This window comes from Acomys minous (assembly GCF_964271855.1).
Source record: "Acomys minous genome assembly, chromosome: 1".
Taxonomy (NCBI): Eukaryota; Metazoa; Chordata; class Mammalia; order Rodentia; family Muridae; genus Acomys; species Acomys minous.
The window spans coordinates 141384506-141405124 of record NC_140483.1 but is presented as its reverse complement, the minus strand read 5'-3'; the positions used below and the strand labels follow the sequence as shown (position 1 = coordinate 141405124).

The following is a 20619-nucleotide window of genomic DNA, read 5'->3' as shown; positions in this document are numbered from 1 at the left end:
ACTTACTGCTCTTGCAGAGGACCTGGGCTCAGTTCCCATCGCCCATGTGGTGTCTCACAACAATATGTAACTCCAGTTCCAGGGGATCTGATGCCCTCTTCTGGCCTCCAAGGGCACCAGGCACGCACACACACATCATGCAACATACATCCACACAGGCAAAACACACACATAAAAAAATGGGTAAAAAACTAAATTTGGTATTATATCCAGGCAGAAATGAGCAAAGGCCATGGGAAAAAGCAAAGAGAAAGAAGGGCCAATGGGGACACTGTAATGGAAGTGTTGGTTTCTTTAAAAACTCAGTTATGTTATGCAAATATGCTTTTGTTTTACTCCCAAGTATGGGATATGGGGCTGCTTTTAGTTTGTCCACAGATGCTAACTATGATTGCCTCATGTAGGCTGCAGATGGTTTCATTCTGAAGACTCTGAGAGGGGACAGGTGCCAGAGCCAGGAGAGGAAAAGGAGTCCAAGGAGAAAGAGGCTGCTGCTGGCTCGTCTTGCTGCTGTGTTTGCAGTTGCTGGTTTTGCCAGACTCCTGCATATCCTGACTACAAAGATTGGACTTGCCCCAAAGAACTAAGTCTAACAGGTCTATGTCCTCTGTCCCTCCTAACCTTCCTTATCTCCTACCTAGTGTTGGGGGGTTGGAAGGAAGGTAGAGATACAAGAACCCAAATAAAGTAGATAAAAGTACGCCAACAGCACACAGAAAGACACCATCATTAACGGTGGAGTGTGAGGGGAGTGCAAGCTGCAACCATACTTTGACACTGTCTCATATCTACTGCAGTCTAAAAAGAAACACATAACAAGTGTTGGTGAAGATTCAGAGAAACCAGAACTCCTGTGTCTTGCTAGTGGGAATGCAAGATGGAAGTTACTATAGAAAATGGATATAAGAATGACTCCTTGAAAGAAAAAGGATAGGACTACCTCACGATGCAGCTGTTCTCCTTCTGGGCATGGGCCCAGCGGACTTGAAAGCAGGGCTTGGGCAGACACCTACGATGTCCTTGTACCACTGTTCACACTCACCCAAAGGTATAAACAACCATGTGCTTAACAAGAGGTGAGTGAAAAAATAAACTCTGGTGCAATGCAATACAACAACACTCTGCCTTAAAAGGGAAGAAAGTGTTGACGTGGGATAAAACACAGATGAGCCAACTGCAAGGGGGATACATGCAAATGAAACACCAGGGAGAGGAAACACATGGTCCCCGTGATGGGAGGTGCCTGGAGGAGCTGGCTTCTTTGTATTTATTCTTTGCCAGTCTCATGCCTGTATATAATGAATTTCAGTCATATTCACCCCATGGTCCTCTATCGTTCCCCCTTCACCCTCTTTTTCTCTTATATTCTTGGTTGTGAGCTCAGGCTTTAACAGCTGGGCCATCTCTCCTTTTCTTAATAAATCTTGATCCCACTTTCATAGCTTTTGCATATGTGTGACTCAATGCATTTAATTAAGGTTGCTTACATGAGCATGGTGGTCGTGGTGGGATGGGGTTTACAGAAAGCTCACCAGTGGCTACCAGCTGAAGAAAGGGACACTCTCCCCCTAGAGACCATTGACTGCCAGTAGTTTCTCACGGAAGGGTCCCCATGAGCCCATGCCCCTCCTAGGATGAAATGTCCAATGGGCCCAGTCTTGTGCAGGTCTCTTTTGGGGTAACCGCAGCTCAGAGACCTCATGGATGCAGCAGTGATGTCACGAGGAGCACACCCTTTAGTAACACACCTCCCCATGCACCAAAGCTTCATTTCTTTCTGCCCCCATTTTCTGAGATTTGGAGGGGGTGACTATAGATGACGCCTGCTGAGCATAGAAGGATCAATTTCATGGAGACAGGAAATAAGATGGTGATGGCAGGAATATGGAAAGGAGAATGAGGAGAGAATGCTTTTGACATAGTTTCGGTCTGTGATGATGGAAAATCCTAGACGATAGCACTTTGCACTTAATACCACTGAGCAGCACATCTACAAATGGTTAAAAAAAAAATGAGAGAAACACAGCCACCTCCCAAGAGTAAACTGTGGTGGCTCATCGAAGCATAAAAGATACACTGGTTCCCACCTGCAGTGCTTGACAAAGTCAATGTTGGTATAGCGGAGTTTGCCCAGACTCTCTTCCAGGTACTGCCGGAAGCTTCGCAGGGACATTTGGACGACATCCACATAACTGAGCAGCTCCCGGTGTAGTATTTTGGTGAGACTAACCAGCCTGTGGGACAGGGGGGAGGTAGGTGGTGGTGAATGACCAGCCTGGGAGCCAGGAAACGGCTGGGTGTGACCTGAGCCTAGTGAGGATCCTGGGCACTGTCAGATAGATTGCCCAACTCCTCTGGCCAGGAAAGAAACACTTAAAGGAAATTAGAAGACAGGTGTGGGGGCAGAAGCCTGTAATCCATGGGGCTGAGCCAGAAGGATCACAAGTTCGAGGCCAGCCTGTATTACAGTAAACTCAAGGCATACCTGGACGATTCAGTAAGGCCCTTCATCGAAATAAAAAGTAAAAAGGCATTGATGGAAAATTAGTAAAGGAGTCCCAGGCTCTCCTGAGTCCTCATCCTCCCGCCTGCAGACCATCTGACTCCCCAACAGTGTGCCACCCTTACCCCGTGCCCTCAGACGTTACTTCTCTGCTGTCCCTGTGATTGACTGCTTCATAGTCCTTCCTGTCACCCCAAATGAGGCCTCTGTCTTATACCTCTGCCTGGCCTTGCTGGAGCCTCTTGATCTATCTGTCCTGCAGATGTCTCTACTTCACGTTTTGACACCACTGGGTTCATCGGCAATGCCCTCCTGAGGGAGGCCCTTCCAGATGCCCCAAGGGGACAATTGGGGGGACAGCCTTGCATATGGACTATATGTATATGCCTCTTCCCTCCCAGGCTATGTAACCCCACCTCACCCTGCCTCGCATCAAATATTGCCCATGCAGTCTGGTGAAAAGGTGAGCTCAAAAGCAGGCAGGCTCCCCACTGCTCTCTGTCCCTTTGCCAGGAGGAGCTCGGTTTCTGGAGCCAGGACTGAGAAGGACACACCCCAAGCCCATTACTTTTGGCTCTTGGTGGCATTCAGGAAGATGTGCTCCATGTCGTAGATCTTGCGGCGGAAGTTTTTGCTCCGTGTGGCTTGCTCTTCTTGGAACTGGCAGAACATCAGCCTCTCCTTCTTCAGTGTCTCCATCACCCCGGCACAGTGGCTGTCCAGCCTCTCTTTGTGGAGCAGGAGCTCAGCTGCGAGAGGGTGGAAAGAGCTGCTGTCCTTTGTGGCCATTTCATGGGAGGAGGCCAACCACTGCATCTCCTAGGCCAAGGCCAGGGCAGACACCCGACTCATGTCAAGCAAGGTCCCTTGCCATGCCCCACCTGCCCTCTCCAGGGCAGGACTGGAACTGGGTTGAGACCCTAGGAAGGGCCAATGAGCATCCACCTCAGGGTCCCATCCTGGAGAAGGGCTGTTAGCCTGGACACCCTGCTTGGTGGAGCCTTCCAGCTGTGGAGAGCTGGGGATACAGAGAATCTCAGGGAGTAGAAGGATGGTATTTGGGCAGCACTGAGATCTTCGTGAGGGCACCTCAACAAGCACAAAGCTAGGAAGTCTTGATCTGCTCCTTTACCCCAGTGATTCCTCCCCCAGACCATTTCAACACCTTCCCCTGTAGAGGAGGGTAGAGCAGGGTCAGAGGTCAGATAGCCTGCTCAGAGCTACACAGCCAGAGAAACTGAGCCTGAGAATTCAGGTTTCTAAGCTACAGACTTGCTGCTGGGGGCATCCATCACACGTGTGTGTGTCTGACAGGTGTGTGAGAAGATCTTAAACCCAAGAGCTATGGCAGGATGACGTTCTTCCTTTTGCCCCTAATACTCTACAGAGGGAGGGATGGAGGGAGGGAGGGAGGGAAGGATGGAGGGAGGGAGGGATGGAGGGAGGGAGAGATGGAGGGAGGGATGGAGGGAGGGAGGGAGGGAGAGATGGAGGGAGGGATGGAGGGAGGGAGGGAGGGAGGGAGGGAGGGAGGGAGGGAGGGAGGGAGCAACACTCGAGAGCATGAGTCAAGGAGATTTCCACAAGTCTGCAGTGAGCTTGGGCTACATGATAAGTTCCAGGCCAGCCTAGATTACCAAGTGGAGATCTTACCTCAAGAAGGAAGGAAGCAAAGAAGGGAGGGAGAGAGGATGGAAGATTTTAAAATCGTATATGCTAACTCTAGGCACATCTTCTGAATGTGACCATAACCTATTTAGCATTGCATGAGGTAACCTTGGGTAGTTTAAAAAAAAAAGTTCACAGCCCAGCAGACCCTGCAGGGGATTTCTGAGGACAAGGCAGCCCTTCCCAGGATGGCTCGAACCTGCTCTGAGGTTGTGAATATCTTTCTCCACGTGCTGGAGTCTCGGTTTGTGCAGGTGCAAGCGTAGCTCCAGTTCTGAATACAGTTCATCAATTTTGGCGGCCACGACGACGCGAGCATTCAGGGCACATTGGTCAAACCACTTCTCCAGATGTTCAAAGAAGCCGGCTCGAAGCCTGGGGAGAGATGAGCACGGGTCCGTCATCTCGGCCAGCAACCAGAACCAGTAAGACCTTTCACACCGAGACCCAAAGTGCTGTCTGCTTCCTTACTTCATTCTGTTCCCCGCATACACTTTATCTCACTGAGTGGATGCCATTCTGTCTCTTGCTGGGTGCCTTCCAATCTTTAATTCTCACAGAGAAGGCAGCAAAAAATAACCCTGTACTTATGTCAAGTACACAGGAGCTCAAAGATTAAAAGACACAAGGTCCTACATCTCCTCACATCTCTCCAAGAATAGTGCCACCTAACACTGGGCTCCAAAGGGCTGCATAATCTTTTTTTTTTAAGACCACAGGTCATTTCTTCATTGTCCATTGTTCTTTTTCCGTTTTCTATATTGATCAGGACAAAATGCCACATGAGATGTAGCATACTTTTGGCTTATATCTATAGACTTTTTTGTTTTGTTTTGTTTTCAAGACAGGATTTCTCTGTGTAATACTACTGGTTGTCCCTGAACTTGCTTTTGGACCAGGCTGGCCTCATAGAGATCCACCTGCCTTTGCCTCCCAAGGGCTGGGCTCCAAGGAATGCACCGCCATGCCTGGCAAGAATTTTTAAATAAAAGAAATCTTAGGGGCTGGAGAGATGCTCTGTAGTTTAGAGCACTTGCTGCTCTTGTCGAGGACCTTGGTTCAGTTCCCAGCACTCAGCAGACAGCACCCCTGTGTGACTCCCCGGGGTTCTGGCACCCTCTTCTGGCCGCCACAAGTACTGTACAGATATGATACAATGTATACACACAAAAACTCAGACACATAAAAATAAATAAATCTTTCAAAAATAAAAGAAACGTTAAAGTTATCAATGAGCTGGGAGTTAGAAGTCAAAAGCAGACAGCAGGAGGAAGCATCTCAATAAGAAAGCCCAGAGTAACAGCATCCTGTGAAGGGTACAGCGGTCACACTCAACAGGGATACCCATGCCTGTGGAATTCTGGGACATTTGATATTTCCTATGGTGCCTCTCACTCCTACCCTCCCTCAGTTACCTAAGCTTTTAATCTTTCTGGCTAAAATGAATCTTTCGTTCCAGCACCTCAGAGTAAGAGGGCGAGAATGCAGCAGTTTTCCCACTCACCGTTTCTTAACTTTTAAGATGAGTTTGTGAGGAACAGTCACGCGGTCGGTGTACTTGGCACTGAAAGAGTCATGGAAGAGCACATTGTGATGGGAATGGGGCCTCTTGTGCATCTTCTGTTCGTCTTCCACGGACAGGAAGGCAAAGTAAGTGTTTCCACTTGCAGTTGTGAAGAACTCCATTTCTTCACAGGTCATCTCCTCCGGGCTCTCTTCCTTGTCTTTGGCCTAGGTGGAAAATGAGACTTGAAAATCAATGTCAACTCACGCATGGAAACCAGACTGAGAGCTGGTGGACCAGACTGCCAGTAAGAGTGTCCCCTCACCTCCTCATCTACACACACACACACACACACACACACACACACACACACACACACTTTTATTTGTTTACAGAACGGACCCCAGGGCTCTCTGCATGCAAGCACTGGATCCCTGAGCTACATCCTCAGTGGTTTTGAAGTGAAGAAGTTTCACGTATAAATCTCAGTTCTCCATTTCCTTTGAAACATACCAGGTGTGAAGTGTATCACTGGCTGAGACTTAGTAGTGATGGCAAGGTTTTTTTTTTTTTTTAACATTTATCATTTTTACCTATGGCTTCTAACCCTCTTTTCTCAAAATGTGTATGAACATTTGAGTGTGGGACTCATGCAAGGAAGAGGAGGAAGAGGAAGAGGAGGAGGAGGAGGAGGAAGAGGAGAAGTCTTACGTACTAGTTCTTCCACAGCAATACAGGAAATTTGGTTTGGCCATTCTGCCACCATAGAATTCAAGCTATGGTTTTGTGCTCTTGGATGTGTTTTGAAGACAAAGTTTATTGAAATGAGATACTTGCCAACCCTCAAATGGGCGTGTCCTAGTTGTATTTCCTATTGCTATGATTAAAACATCCTGACAAAAAGCTGCTAAGGAGAGAAAGGGTTTATGTTAGCTCACAGTTCCAGGTTATGGTCTACCACAGCAGGAAGCAGAAGCTTGAAGCAGTTAGTCACAGCACAGTCACAATCAAGGACAGAGAGAAGTGAATGTTTACATGTTCGTTTGCTTACTTGTGCTCAGCTTGATTTCTCTCCTCTTACACAGTTTAAAATGCCCTGTGGTGGGGAAGGAGGTTCCCCCCCCCCCCGGCCCCGCCACCTCCCACAGTCATAGACCTAGGGGAGGGGAATAGGGCAAAAGCAGGAGGATGCAAGGAGGATAGGGAGGCACAGGAGGATGCAAGTGACGGGATAACAACTGAGATGTAATGTGAATGGTGCTGCCCGTTGTGGGCAGAGTCTTCCCACCCCAGTTGAGATGATTCTCCCGCAGACATGTCCACAGGCAAAGCTGACGTAGACAAGGCCTCACTGAGACGCTTCCCAGATGATTCTAGGTTGTAACAAGTTGGCAGATAAAACTGCCCACCGAAGGGAGCTTTCCCTGAATGTTTTGTTACATATTCAGTGAACAGGAAGAGAGAGGGGTTGAAATAGGAGAGACTGAGGCAGTCTGTGCAGTAAACAAGAGGTGAGAAAGAGACCCCAGGGAGAGATCAAGAAAACCATGTGAAGAATGACTCCAGATTAGGGCTATAGGCACATGAGGAAAGGGAGGTTGAAAAAAAAATCTTTGCCATGAGGGAAGAACTGGATCTTTGTTGACAAAATAGAAAGGAATAAATACTCTTGTGGCTCTTTATCTGGGCCTCTGTAGAAATTGGGCTGTTGGAGACCCCCAGCTTATCTGAAGAATGTAAGTAAGACAAACACAGCAAACTTTCTTCATAGCCAACAATGAGCCAGTGGCTGGCTCGCCTGACTCACCAGAAATGTCTCCTCACAGTATTCCGTCTGATCTTCTTTCATGTCATTATCTTTGTCTTCATCCTCCTTTTCCTCTTCCTCTTTTATTTCCTCCTCTTCTTCCTCTTCATAGTCCTCTCCCTCGTCATCCTCTTCCTTCTCTTTTGTTTCCTCCTCTTCCTCTTGGCCATCGCTCTCCTCTTCCTCGTCCTCTTCATCTGCCTTTACCCCCTCCTTTTTCTTTTGAGCCTTCACATTTCCCAGGTCCTGAGATGTCTCTGAGAGGGTCTCTCTCACACCCCGCATCTCTTCAGCTTCTTGAGAAGACTCTTCGGTGGGCGAATCCATTCCTTCACTCTCTGGAAACTTGCTCTGCTGGCTCCGTGCCTCCCCACCCACGGTGGACTCTGTTTCATCACCTCCTTCTTCTCCCAGGTCATCGACTGGCTTCTCAGAGCCTGCCTCTTGACCCATGCTCTCATCAGCTTTGTGTATTTCCACTCTCGCCCCTTGTTTTTTCTTCATTTTTATTGTACTCTTCATGAAGAGTCTTTCATGGGCTTCTGTTGATGACAGAAACACAGCAATCAGTGCTGCCTGGAGTGGACCCCCCACCCACAGGTATACAGGAGGGATGGCAGGGAGGCCCAGACTCGGGTTGTGTTACCTGGTTGCCTGAATTTGAAAATCACTTCTCCAGCCAAGTTCTACAAGAAAGGAAAAAAAAAAAAAAGAACAGATCACAAGTCACCCCAGGACCAGCAAAACCTTTCTGCAGAGTGCTGCTTCTAAAGCATCATGTCTCTTTAGGGAAAAAGGCCCTGACACAGGCCATGGCCAACTTCATTCTCTGGAGCAATCAGTGTGTTCTCAGGCCAGGGAAACATTTATTTTCCTTAGTTCCCAGTAGGCTAGCACACCCGCCTGGTAGGCACTAGGGGAGAGTCAGGACTCATTCTAACTCGGTCTCCGATGGGAACCAGAGAGAGGGGTGAGCAGAAGGGTAAGCCCCCACTGCACCCAGTCTCCAGGACGTGCCTGACGGACATGGTCCTGGGTGAGTTGGCTTTGATGGGGGCAGAGCTGGTGAGGAACATCTGAGGAAAGAGTGAACGGGTCTTGGCTTAATTATGACAGAATCATGTGGCAGTGATAAACACGAATGGAACTCAAAGCATTATAGAAATTAGATCTTTCATTTTAAGGTTGGAGCCCGCCAATCGGGTGTGTATTTGAGGGATCTCTCTCTCTCTCTCTCTCTCTCTCTCTCTCTCTCTCTCTCTCTCTCTCTGTGTGTGTGTGTGTGTGTGTGTGTGTGTGTGTGTGTGTGTGTGTGCGGTGCGTGCATATGTATAGTTCAGAGACAGTCCTCACCTTCCACCTAAGGCAGGGTCTCCAGGCTAGCTGACTCTGAGCTTCTGAGGATCTTCCTGTCTCTGACTCCTATCTTCCCACAGAAGCTCTGGGACTATAGATGTGGGCTACTGTGCCTGGCTTGATGTGAATTCTCAGGATTTGAACCCAGGTCTTCATACTTGCACAGCAAGCACTTTATCTGCCAAGCCATCTACCTAGTCCCTAACCCCTTTTAAACTAAGCAGAGAAGGTCTTTGCCTAGTCTCTTTATTCGTGACATCCTGACATATATTCCTACTTTGCGGAATTAAGGATGGCCTCCAAATGCCTAACAGATTAGACAGGAAGCCATTCTCCTCCCTTTTCTTGTTAGTGAGTGGCCAGGGGTATGCATCTGTCCTTCATACCTGCTCAAAGATTTCCCGAATGAAGAAGTGTCGGCTGAGGGCGAAGCTGTAGCTGTTGAGTTCTTTCAGCACATACTCTGGGTACTCCATCACTTCTTTGCTCAGGAGGATGTGAAAACATTCGTACCTGGGAGCGAGGGAGAGAGATGAAAGTGCTGTGTGAGTGTGGGAGACCCTCACTGGAGCCATCCAGCAGCTGGCATTGTATAGAGCTGTTGTGGGGCTATTCTTTCCATAGACGCAGTCTTGGGGCCATTGCGCTATTTTCCTGATCATAGGAGGAATGTGTGATTTTTGTAAAGAGTCTGGGAAGCACATGAGTTTCTTGTTTGTAATGTGGGCTTACTTTTCTTGTCCGTGGACCTAACACTGTCCGTGAACATAATCTACATTATCCCGTCAAACCCTCAAACACCACCAGGCTCAGAAATTTTATCTGTTTCTCAGGCAAAATAAACAAGGCTCCAAGGCTTACTTGGTTACCTAGAGATAAACCCAGATCTGTATGCAGCCATCAGATGGACAGTGAGTCTGTGTCTGTGAATGGTCCTTTTAGAATCAGCTATACAGAGGCACAGAAATATAAAACAGTTCACAGAAAACTGTTGGTAATTCCTTATAGAGAACCTGGAGGCAATGGGGAAAAGCTAACCACGAGATGGCTAACCTATGATATATATATATATTCAATAAATTACAGTAATAAATTCACTTAAAAACCAAAATAGATCTGTAGTTACAGAATACACTATATTTTGTTTGTTTAAAAATACTACATTGGTATGTTCATACAGAGCAACAGCTGGGAAAGAATGAGGGGAAACATCTGTGTTTGTAGATGTTGACTTTTCCCTCCCTATAACAAAGAGTATATGTGTTTACACTTTTTAAAGGGGAGCCCAAATTCATGGTTTTAATCTCAACTGCCTTGACAGTTCTCATGACAAACTCGCCATAATTCTGGGGGTTCCTGAGTGAGCAGCAAAGGATCGCTAATGCTCTCCAGTATCGAGGATGTGGGCTCTTACCTGAGTTTGCTGATCACACCCCTGGGCTGCTGGCTACCCCCTCCCGTCCTCTGAGGTCTGGTCAGTATACCTGGACTTCATGTTCTTCAGAAAAGTCCTGGCCTTTTCCATATGTGTTCTCAGCCCCTCTTCTTGGCTTTGCTGCCTCAGTTGGTCTAGAAGCTTATCGAAGTACGTCTCTTCGGCCTGGTGGCCATTCCCAAAAGAAGAGGGGCACAGGTGAGTGTCCGGAGCTGGCAGAATGCTAGTGACATGCAGACCCCATTCCCTCCGGAGCTGGGGTTTAGGCGAAAAGCCTATGAGGGCCAGCAAGTCTGTGACCACCCTAACTCTCTGCAGAACACACTTTTGGGCTCTTTTTTTGTCCCTGGAATGTTCTTTTGTCCCCATCTACCTCCCCAAGGACCCAGCTCAGATGGGCCACCTCAAGGACATTTCTTTTGTGCCTTGGCCTTACGGTCAGGCCTGCACTACACATTTCTGAGGCATCTGCACTTTATCAGTCACGGTCAACGTCACAGGCTGACTTTGTACACCTGGAGTGAACGGCCAGGTATGAAGATAGGCAGTCCTGGGACTGGCTGTGTGGGCAGGTGATTGGCTGACATGTGCTCCAGTGTCCCTGTTACACAGCTTTGAATGATATCCGACACCGTTTGCTACATGAATGACATTTGTGATGCTGTACTATGAACTTGAGGTGTATTCCCCCTCCCTACAGAAGGTGACTGATGTCTTACAAGACTTTGTAGGTGACAACTCAGAGCCAGTCCCATGAAATGCTGCCTATACCTCACTTTATCAGACCACACAGGAGAGTTACCAATCGCCACAACTGGACTTCAGGAGGCATCTAAAGTCAAGAGTTAGACACCTTGAGGGCAAAGGATGTGGCAGCATCACTGTCAGCTAGTACCCTGTAGACTGAGAGAACTCAGACACGAGCTTGGGAGCTTTGGGGCCACCAGTCAAAGCCAGCACTTCCTCACAATAAAGCAAAGCCACCATACTTGTTATGTTGTGAGGTGGGGGCGCCTAGCCAGTTTCTCCTGAGAAATTTCTCATAAAAAGGTTCACCATAGTCTTTAATTAAACTTTACTTCCTACCCAAGGAACTGCATATTAATAGTTCTGGAGTTTACTGTGGGGGCTGTGCACCTATCACGTGTAGTCCCTGTGAGTTTGTCACACTGTTGTCTTCTCTCAATACCATGGGGAAGAATGCATTCTCTTTGCCCAGCAGTAAGTCATGGCTCATGAAATTATACAATAATCTTATTTTTTATTTACTTATTTCTTTAATATCTTCTCTTTTGTTTCTCTGTGTGTATGCACATGTGTGTCTCTCAGTGTAGAGGTTTGTGTATGCATGTGTGTGTGTCTGTCTCTCTCTCAGTGTGTGTATGTATGTTCGTGTATATCTCTCTTTCTTTCAGTGTGTGTGTCTCTGTCTCTCCACGTTTGTGCACACGCACATGTGCATGCTTGTGTGTGTGTGTACAGGCACATTCATGTGAAGGTCAAAGGACAATTCTTGGGAGCCTCTTCTGACACGTTATGGGACCCAGGGATTGAACTTAGGTCTTTTATGCTAAGCCAACCCAACAGCCCCATATCACATTATTTTAATCACCCAGACTATTCCCCATTCAGCCAGTCAGTCAGTCTGTCTGTCTGCCTCTCTTTCTTGTGCACACTCCTAGAGACAGGCTTGGCTCCCAAGACCCATCACAGGGTTCTGCCCTGGTTCAGGCTTCTTGCTGCTACTCTCATCTTCCCCAAGACCAAGGCAAGCCTCGGTGCCTCCATCCACACAGATGGTGTCCTTTAAGGGTCTAGGATCTACTCTCAGTTCATTTTTGTTTATGGTGCTTTTGTTTCGTTGGCCCTTTTTCCTTTTCCATCTGAAAGCCAGGCGCGTTCAGGGGGCTGGAGTCTGGGCTCTCCCCACCTCTCCCCACACGGCCCAGGCTTCGGCACCTGGTTCTCCTGGTTGTGCTTCTGCCGATGCTGCTGGATCTTCTTCTCCAGGTGCAGCTCTTGCGACAACAGGATGCTCTGGTGCCCCTCCCACAGCTTCACTGCCTCCTGGAAGTACCTGAAGAGGTCCGAGCTCTGCAATTCTGTTTGCTTGGCCAAGGCCTCAAAGGAGTTCTGCCATGAGAGAAAACAGGGGAGGTTACCTGGAGGCCGGACTAGCTCAGGCCCCAAGGATGGCCTGTCCACAGGGCCCCGTGTCTCCGAGGACAGAAGGCACTACCTGGGCACCACCCTTCCAAGTCAGCTTTAGATATTGTTTTTAATTATCAATATTATCAGTATTACCAGCTAGTAATCAATTAAGACACAGACACTTGTTATGTTTTAAGATAGCCTTAGTTAACCTGGAGCAGGGCAGACATTAATGCTCTAAACTGCTTCCCATGGTGGTATGTGATACCTGTCCCAATTCCACGCCATCTGCTTTTACCAATTTCTAACAAGCTACCTCCCACTCGTAATCCCAAATACTTGCTAATGTTCTTCATCTGGGCTGAATCTCCATCCACACCAGCTAAGTGTTTCTCTTTCATCTAACCCATGGTGACCTTCCTCTCTTCCCTCTCTCCTCAGGATCCTCTCTTTCTGCCCTTCCTTCTTCTTCCTAGAATTCCCCCCCACCTCTCCTGCTTCTTCCAGTCTGCCAGCAACCCCCTGGACTCTCCTCCGGTTCCCTCCTCTCCTCATTATTTGCCCAATTGGAGTCTCTGGTTCTTTCCGCCAATTCCGTACCCACGATGGCTGCTTTCAGTTCTTCACACTGTCCATCTCAGTATGGTATTTATTTGCAATGTTTCCAAGGGACAAAGCCCGCCAACACTGCCCTCGCCTGAGGCAAAGCCTGCCATCCTTCCACATTTAAGTTCTCTGTTGGCTAGTTTTGTGTCCCGGTGACACAAGCTGGGAAACAAGACTCTCAAGTGAGATAACACCTCCAGAAGATTGGCCTATAGGCAAGTCTGTTGAGCATTTTCTTGATTAATGATTGATGTGGCTGGGTCCAGCCCACCACGGATGGCGCTGCCGTTCCTGGGCAGGTGGTCCTGCACTGTATCAGAAGGCAGGCTGAGAAGGCCTTGAGGAACAAGCCGGTGAGCAGTGTCCATCCATGGCTTCTGCTTCAGCTCCTGCCTCTGGGTTCCTGCCCCGAGTTTCTATCCTGACTTTTTTCAATGATGGACTGCAATGTGGAAGTGTAGACAACACAGGCCCGTTGCTGCCCGAGTTGATTTGATCGTGATGTTTTAGAACTAGAAACCCTAAGGCAGGCTCTCTGTGGGCTCCTGGCCTTCCCTGCGTGGGGTGTAAGATTCTAGGTGGCCTGAACTCAGCAGTGACATTGTTAGCTAAGGAAATGGTGTTTCATTATTAGCCAAGGAAATATAAGATTCCAGGTGGCTTGGACTTAGCCATCATGACAATAGCATTGTTAGCTGAGAAAAGCAAGTTAAGAATTGCAGGCTGATAACAAGAGCAAACAAAGTAACACCGAACTGAGAGGAACAAGTTAAAAATTCTCCACTAGCCTCCATCTTAACCCTGTCCCCGGAATTTACTGCCCATATCTCACTCTGGTTAGAATTTACTACCTTAGACGCCCTATGGTTAGCTTATCACTCGTTAACCAGCCACTGTCACTAAGTTCTGCTTCTGTATATGGTATATTAATCCCCAAATCTTATAGAACGGGGCCTTCCATCTCCTCGGAGCTTGGTGGACCCCGGTGCATCGGCTCAATAAATTTCCTTTGCATCGACTCTGGACTCTGACTCTCAATCGGGTTTCCAGGAATAGACTCTGATGATCTGAGTCTAGCAGGGGTAGAAGGACCTGGGCATCTTTCTTTAGATTACTGTGTCTCTTAGCACCTGGGTACAATTTCTCACCCTGCTGTTAAAATTCACATACAAAATTCACCTCTGGGGCTGGAGAGATGGCTCAGTGGTTAAGAGCTCTGACTGCTCTTCCAGAGGACCCTGGATCAATTCCTAGCACCCACATGGCAGCTCACAACTGTCTGTAACTCCAAGATCTGACACCCACAGACATACATGCAGGCAAAACACCAATGCACATAAAATAAACATAAATGAATTTTTAAAAACCCAAAATTCACCCTTCTAATAACTACATGTCAGGGGCTGGAGAGATAGCTTAGTGGTAAGAGCCTGTGTTGCTTTTCCAGAAGCCCTGGGTTATGGGTTAGGTTCCCAGTACCCACGTGGTGGCTCACAAGCATTCATAACTCCAGTTCTCTGGTGCCTTCTTCTGGCCTCCTCAGGCACTGGGCGCACACACAAGGTACACGTACATATATGTAAAATAACATGAATCTACAATTTTTGAAAAAAAAAAAACTACATGTTGGGACTGGAGCTAGTTTTTTTGGTAGAAGTCTTCCCTAGCGTATGTGAGGACCTGAGCTTGATGGCACCGCACATGTAAAAAACAGAAACACACAGACTGGATGCACAGACAGGGACCGGTAGCCTGGACTGCAGGGTGAATTTGGCCTCCATCTGTTTTTGTTTGAACTTGTGAGCTAAGGACAGATTCTCCAGCTTTTAAATCATTAAAAAAAAAAAAAACAAAACAAAAAACAAAAAACAAAAAAACAAGTCAAAAGTTGTAAAACAAAAAATAACCTGAAACTAAAATGAACTTCAAACCCTGGCCTCTAGTAAAGGCATTGGAACACAGCCCCACCCTTTGTGTCTACATTGCTTAGGTTGATATACGGGACAAGCTGTGACAGACACCTGTGGCCCATAAGGCCTAGCACAATCACTTCGTGGCCCGTCACAAATGAGGTGTGTTGACTGTGGGACGAGACTACAAGGCAATTGGGACTGGGGGCTTCTTCTCTCCCCCAGCCTTTAACACAAAGGTCAGCAATGCTTCAGGCACTCATGGCCCGAGAGGCTCTCCCGCGGCTGAGCAACCCTCATGTCAAGGTGGTTTCCGGGACCCGGGGTCGGGGGATGAACTGGGCGTGGTCAGCACAGGAAGCCTATGCAGGAAGGGACTGGTGAGGGCCAGAGAGTGGACATGCCAGGGACACCCCAGACTTGTAGGATTTGTAGCACAGGACCCACCTCGGGGGGGCCCCCCAACACCCCAGTACGTACATCCAGGAGCTCCAGCTGCTTCTCTACCTTGCTCTGGAATTCCCCCACCATCAGGAAGAAGGTTGGATTCACCAGGTTCTCTGCCTCAGCTTCAGAGAAGGCTTTCCAGTCCAGCAGCTGCTTCTGCAGGGTGAGAGGAGAAGACGACAGGGGCTGGCACGAGGCTGTGAAACACTCAGTTATCAATAAGCTGCTCCAGGGCCCCTAGACGGTTCCCAGGGGCACGTGGAGTCCCTCGACTCTGTCCCTAGACAGGCAGGGTACAGAGCACAGCTGGCCCGAGGCAGCTGGAGGACAGGAGGCACTCCCTGGGGGGCAGTCAGCTCAGAACTTTTCAAAATGCCTAGGTGTTTGTGGGCTTTTTACCCAGATGCTTTTTACCAAAGGGGTAGGGAGGGAATATTTTGACAAACTATTTCCCAAATGCCAGAAAGCCTGCTACTGTCCTGGACAGGTTGGGGATAAACCTACTGCTTTACCCTGCCCAGAGGCAGGCAGGCCAGGGAGAATGGCAGATTCTGGAGCCAGGGTCAGTATTAGCTACTGAAGTGACATTGTGGTGACCCCTTAGAATACGGCCTCCATCTTTGGCAAGGCCCAGTGCTATGAAGAATACAGCTGAGGGTAACCACAGAGGAAATGATGCTGGGCTAAGCCAAGTAGTCTGCAGGGTCAGGCAGATAAAGGGAACCAGAATGTTCTATGGCCAGTGAGTACCTGGTGACTGACAGGAAGGAAAAAAAAAGCCTAGCTCAAGATTGAAGGGTGTAATTGAGAAATGGGGCTCAGAAGTAAACAGAGAATTCTTCACAGAGGGATATCAAATGGCTGAGAAACACTTAAAGAAATGCTCAACATCTTTAGTTATTAGAGAAATGCAAATCAAAACGACTCTGAGATTCCATCTTACACCCATCAGAATGGCTAAGATAAAAAATTCAAGTAACACCACATGCTGGCGAGGATGTGGAGAAAGAGGAATACTCCTTCATTGCTGGTGGGAATGCAAACTAGTACAACCACTTTGGAAATCTATCTGGTGCTTTCTCAGAAAAATGGGAATAGGGCTTCCTCAAGACCCAGCTACTCTTTGAAATATACCCAGAAGATGCTCCAGCATACAACAAGGACATATGTTCAACCATGTTTATAGTAGCCTTATTCATAATAGCCAGAACATGGAAATAGCCTAAGTGTCTCTCACTAGAAGAATGGATAAAGAAACTGTGGTACATTTACACTATGGAATACTACTCAGCTATTAAAAACAAGGAATTCCTAAAATTTGTGGACAAATGGATTGAACTAGAAATGATCATAATGAGTGAGTTCACCCAGAAGCAGAAAGACTCAAATACTCACTTATATCCAGACACTAGCCCAAGCGGCATGTCCCATGAAAGGCTTCACTTATCATGAAAGTGGGATAGAAGGGAGGACATCCTATTGGGACTTTAGGTGAGAGAAGTATGGGAGAATGGGGAAATAGAAGGATCCAGAGAGTTCTAGAAACCTACAAGAAGAACATTATGATGGGCGGATTTGGGCCCATGGGTTCTGCTCAAACTATGGCCCCAGCCAAGGACAATATGTGCAGTAAACTTCGAACCCTGAACCAGATCTAATCAATGGACAGGACATTCTCCACAGTTGAGTGGAGAGTGGGGACTGACTTTCATACGAACTCTGGTGCCCCATATTTGACCACGTCCCCTGGATGGAGAGGCCTGGTGGCACTCAGAGGAAGGATAGCAAGCTACCAAGAAGAGACTTGATACCCTATGGGCATACACAGGGGGAGGAGGTCCCCCTCAGTCACAGTCATACGGGAGGGGAGTAGAGGGTGAGCGGGAGGGAGGGAGGAATGGGAGGATATAAGGGATGGGATAGCAAGTGAGATATAATATGAATAAAAACAATATTTTAAAAAGATTGAAGGCTGTGGGCTAGGCAGAGAAGGCTGTGGGGCAGAGGGGGTACCAGGTCCCAGCACATAGCTCCTCTTCTTAGGCCTACAGAGAGGAAAACCTACCTTGCAGTCCTGCACGCGGGTCAGGCACTCTTGCCAAATTTTCTCATACAGGAAGCGTACCAGTGCCATGCAGTCCATGTGGTAGGTGTCTCCAGGGGGCAGAAAACAAAATGGGTCAAACGGGTCAGGCACTCCCCCCAAGAGGAAGGGAAAAGTCAGAAAAAGAGGCGTTGCAAAGGGAACCAGCTCCCTGCCCCACCCCTCAGCAAAGAGCCTCCACAGAGAGGGTTGCCATCTACTCAGGCGGCCGGTATCTCCCTCCTCAGAGGCCCTAGCACCCTAGGAAGATGACCTCATAGGAGGAGTTCATCTCTAGCAGAAGCTTCAGGTCAGAGGGTCTCCTGGGACTCAAGGACAGTGGTGCATGTGGAAGTTTTTCATCTGAAACATACCCCACAGGCTCCGGTTTTGAACATGTGTTTGCCAGCTGGTGGCTCCGTTTTGAGGGGCTTTGGAACCTTTGAGAGGTGAAGCCCAGCTGGCAGAAATAGGTCACTAGGGGTGGAACTTTAAAGGTCATAGCCTTGCCATGGTTAAAGTGCCCTCCTGGCTCCCTGGCCCACTGTGATGTGCGGAGTCTCTACCACAGCCTCCCACCTCCTTGCTTGCAGCCATGCCTTTAAAACCATGAGCCAAAACAGATCTTTGTTCTCTCTCCAGTTGCTCACCAAGTATTGTGTCACAATAACAGGAATGACTAGTTCATGGCCGTGGACCTCATAGGGTTGTGGTGAGACTCAAAGAAGGAAAATAATCGCATTTCCCACAAAATGATAGAGTCGACATTTCTAGCTTTGGTCATATAAGGCTTCTCCAAAGTCACGCATTAAGATGCAACAAAGTTGGGCCTTAATCCCATGCCTCCAACTGTAGAACTGTATGCCATGCTTGAGTCAGGGATCAGGGGTCAGGGGTCAAGGGTCAGAATTTGTGCTAGCATGGCTGTGGACTGGGCAGCGAGTAGAGGAAGAGGTCTTCTGGGCTCACTCATCCTAAAGTCCCAGGGTGGAGGGGCCACCATCCGTTCGCAGATACATGGCTGGAGGACTGACTATGGCAAGCTGGTACTTAGACAGAGGTCTGGAAAGTTCTGGAAATCCCATGGACATTGCTTACCAAGCTGCTTATTCAGGGCAGTGAGAGACTCAGACCACTCAGTCAGCTGGGCTTTGTTATAGTTTGGGGGGAGGAGGTCACTGGGGAAAGAAGAGATGGCAGATAAGCCAAAGTGGCTGGCACATTTAACATACTCTCAGTAATATACTGAGGAAGCGAAAGAACCTGTTGGGATCTCCTGGTGTCCCAAAAGAGCCTCACAAACAGGCCTTTTATTAGTCACAAAGTCACCACCAGAAAAACTCTGAATGGAGCCTCCTCTGTGACAGCCTACGCATGCGCGTCATGATAAGGGCCAAAGCCCTGTTGGGGCCATTTGTTACCAGACCTCTCTGTCTTCTCTCCTCTCTTCCTCCTCCCCTCTCCCCTCCCTCCCCTCTCCCCCCTCCTCCCCTCTCCCTCCACCCTGGCCACTGCTTCCTAGAGAGTTCTTTGGCAGGACCAATCTAAGCTTCTTTCCACAGCATGTGATCTATGACCTTTCTTGACATTGGGGCCAGTGTGGCCAGCCCAGTCCTCCAGCACCAGGAGGTAGCCTGGTATGGAAGAGCTTCAGGGGACTGTCCTACTGGACCCCCTAAGGTGCTGACCCCAGTGGTCCTCCCTGCACACTGTACCCAATGGAATAGAGGTGACCATACCAGATGGTGTAGAGATGGTCCAGCCTCACTTTCTGAAGGACCTGCTGGTTCTTCAGCATTTCATCCAGCTCCTTCTGCACAGCTGGGGGCTCCTGGATCTCCTCACTAGCCATGAAGTCACTGGACAGTCAGACCCAGCATCACAGAGGGGACAAGTAGGAGGGAGACTCAGCACCCCAGGCTGTAACAGCCCCACCCACCACTGACAGTGTGCAGGTCATTGGGGACAGAAGGGAGGTGAAAGGAAGAAGGCAGGCAGGAGGAACTGCTGACCACCTCCCAGCACAGAAGCCTCAGATGCCACGGCTCTATGACCTGGAACAAGTTCCTCTTCCACTCTGAGCCTTAGACTGTAACACAGAGCCAATGGCAGCACCACCCTCACTGGGAACGTGTGAGGACTCAGAAAAGTGACAGACAAAGCCCGGAGCCCTGTGCCCTGCGCCATGGGGTTGTCCAGGGAAAGTCAGCTATGACCATTCACTGCTGTTATTGTGGATTTTTAGAACAGCCCCAGTCCTGGGCCCAGGCAGGCTCTGTTTATAAAGCATCTCACTGAGGCATCCCAGAGACCCCAGGGCTATCAGGGCACCTATAGTGTGGAGGAGGCAGGCTTGGAATGCTTGGGGGCACTTCCTCAAGGTCACATGGTAGGGCAAGGTTGAGTCTCAGCACACAGTACAGAAATGGGTCCTCTCCTACCTCTCTCTCCTACAGAAGAAACATGCTCCTGAAAGGTGAGAGGTATCCACTTGAGAGATACCTGTCCTTCCAGGCCCAGGACCCTTGGTTATAACTAATATAAAAGCATGGAAATTATACATATAACTACATCGACACTTCCTGATAATTCATACTGAGCTCAGAGAAATAGATGTGAAATAACATTTGTGAGGGGAAAAAAAAAAAGATCTAAAATGGCATGGACTCTGGGTCTAAACGTGATCGAGTCCTAGCTGTACAGCTTCTAGGAAGGGTCAGTGGCGACTCTTAATTTCTTTTTGGTGCTTTCGTCTATTTCTAACTTTAAAGTACAGGAGCACAGAAAGCAGTAGCATTTTAAAACAGTGATGGAGAGAGCAGGAAAAAGCAGCCTGGCAGCTGAGAGAGAGCTGTAGGTAGGAGTCAGGGAGGATGCAGATGAGTGGGGGCGGGGGAAAGAGGGAGGCAGGAAGCAGGGGGGGCGGGGAGGAGAAGAGGGCAGGTGGGGGCGGGGAAGTCACCACTGACCCACCTGAAGCTCTGCAACAGAGCTTCCTTCTTGAGAGCCTTCCAGGCATCCACCAGGCCCTGCCAGCGGTGGCGGTTGTCAAGCTCCTGCTGTAGGGTGGCCTCGGTCAGGTTGACCAATAGCTGGGCGATGGCCCTGCGGTTGCCTAGTAGAGCCTGGTTCATGGTCTGTGGTCAGAG

At 48.6% G+C, this 20619-nt stretch overlaps 1 protein-coding gene across 3 annotated transcripts in view; it reads right to left on the bottom strand.

Annotated features, from left to right (window-relative positions):
- Positions 1-20619, bottom strand: part of CCDC180 (coiled-coil domain containing 180) — a 61826-nt gene that overhangs the window by 28018 nt on the left and 13189 nt on the right. For all 3 annotated transcript variants that reach the window (XM_084784264.1, XM_084784263.1, XM_084784265.1), the window contains exons 8-21: positions 20444-20607; positions 19210-19329; positions 18569-18648; positions 17453-17541; positions 15421-15543; positions 12233-12406; positions 10323-10438; positions 9225-9351; positions 8129-8168; positions 7483-8024; positions 5676-5902; positions 4371-4546; positions 3072-3252; positions 2088-2234 (exon numbers count right to left, since the gene is read on the bottom strand). In XM_084784264.1, coding sequence (XP_084640390.1) covers positions 2088-2234; positions 3072-3252; positions 4371-4546; positions 5676-5902; positions 7483-8024; positions 8129-8168; positions 9225-9351; positions 10323-10438; positions 12233-12406; positions 15421-15543; positions 17453-17541; positions 18569-18648; positions 19210-19329; positions 20444-20607 — 2306 coding nt within the window. The remainder of the gene's footprint in view (positions 1-2087; positions 2235-3071; positions 3253-4370; positions 4547-5675; positions 5903-7482; positions 8025-8128; positions 8169-9224; positions 9352-10322; positions 10439-12232; positions 12407-15420; positions 15544-17452; positions 17542-18568; positions 18649-19209; positions 19330-20443; positions 20608-20619) is intronic.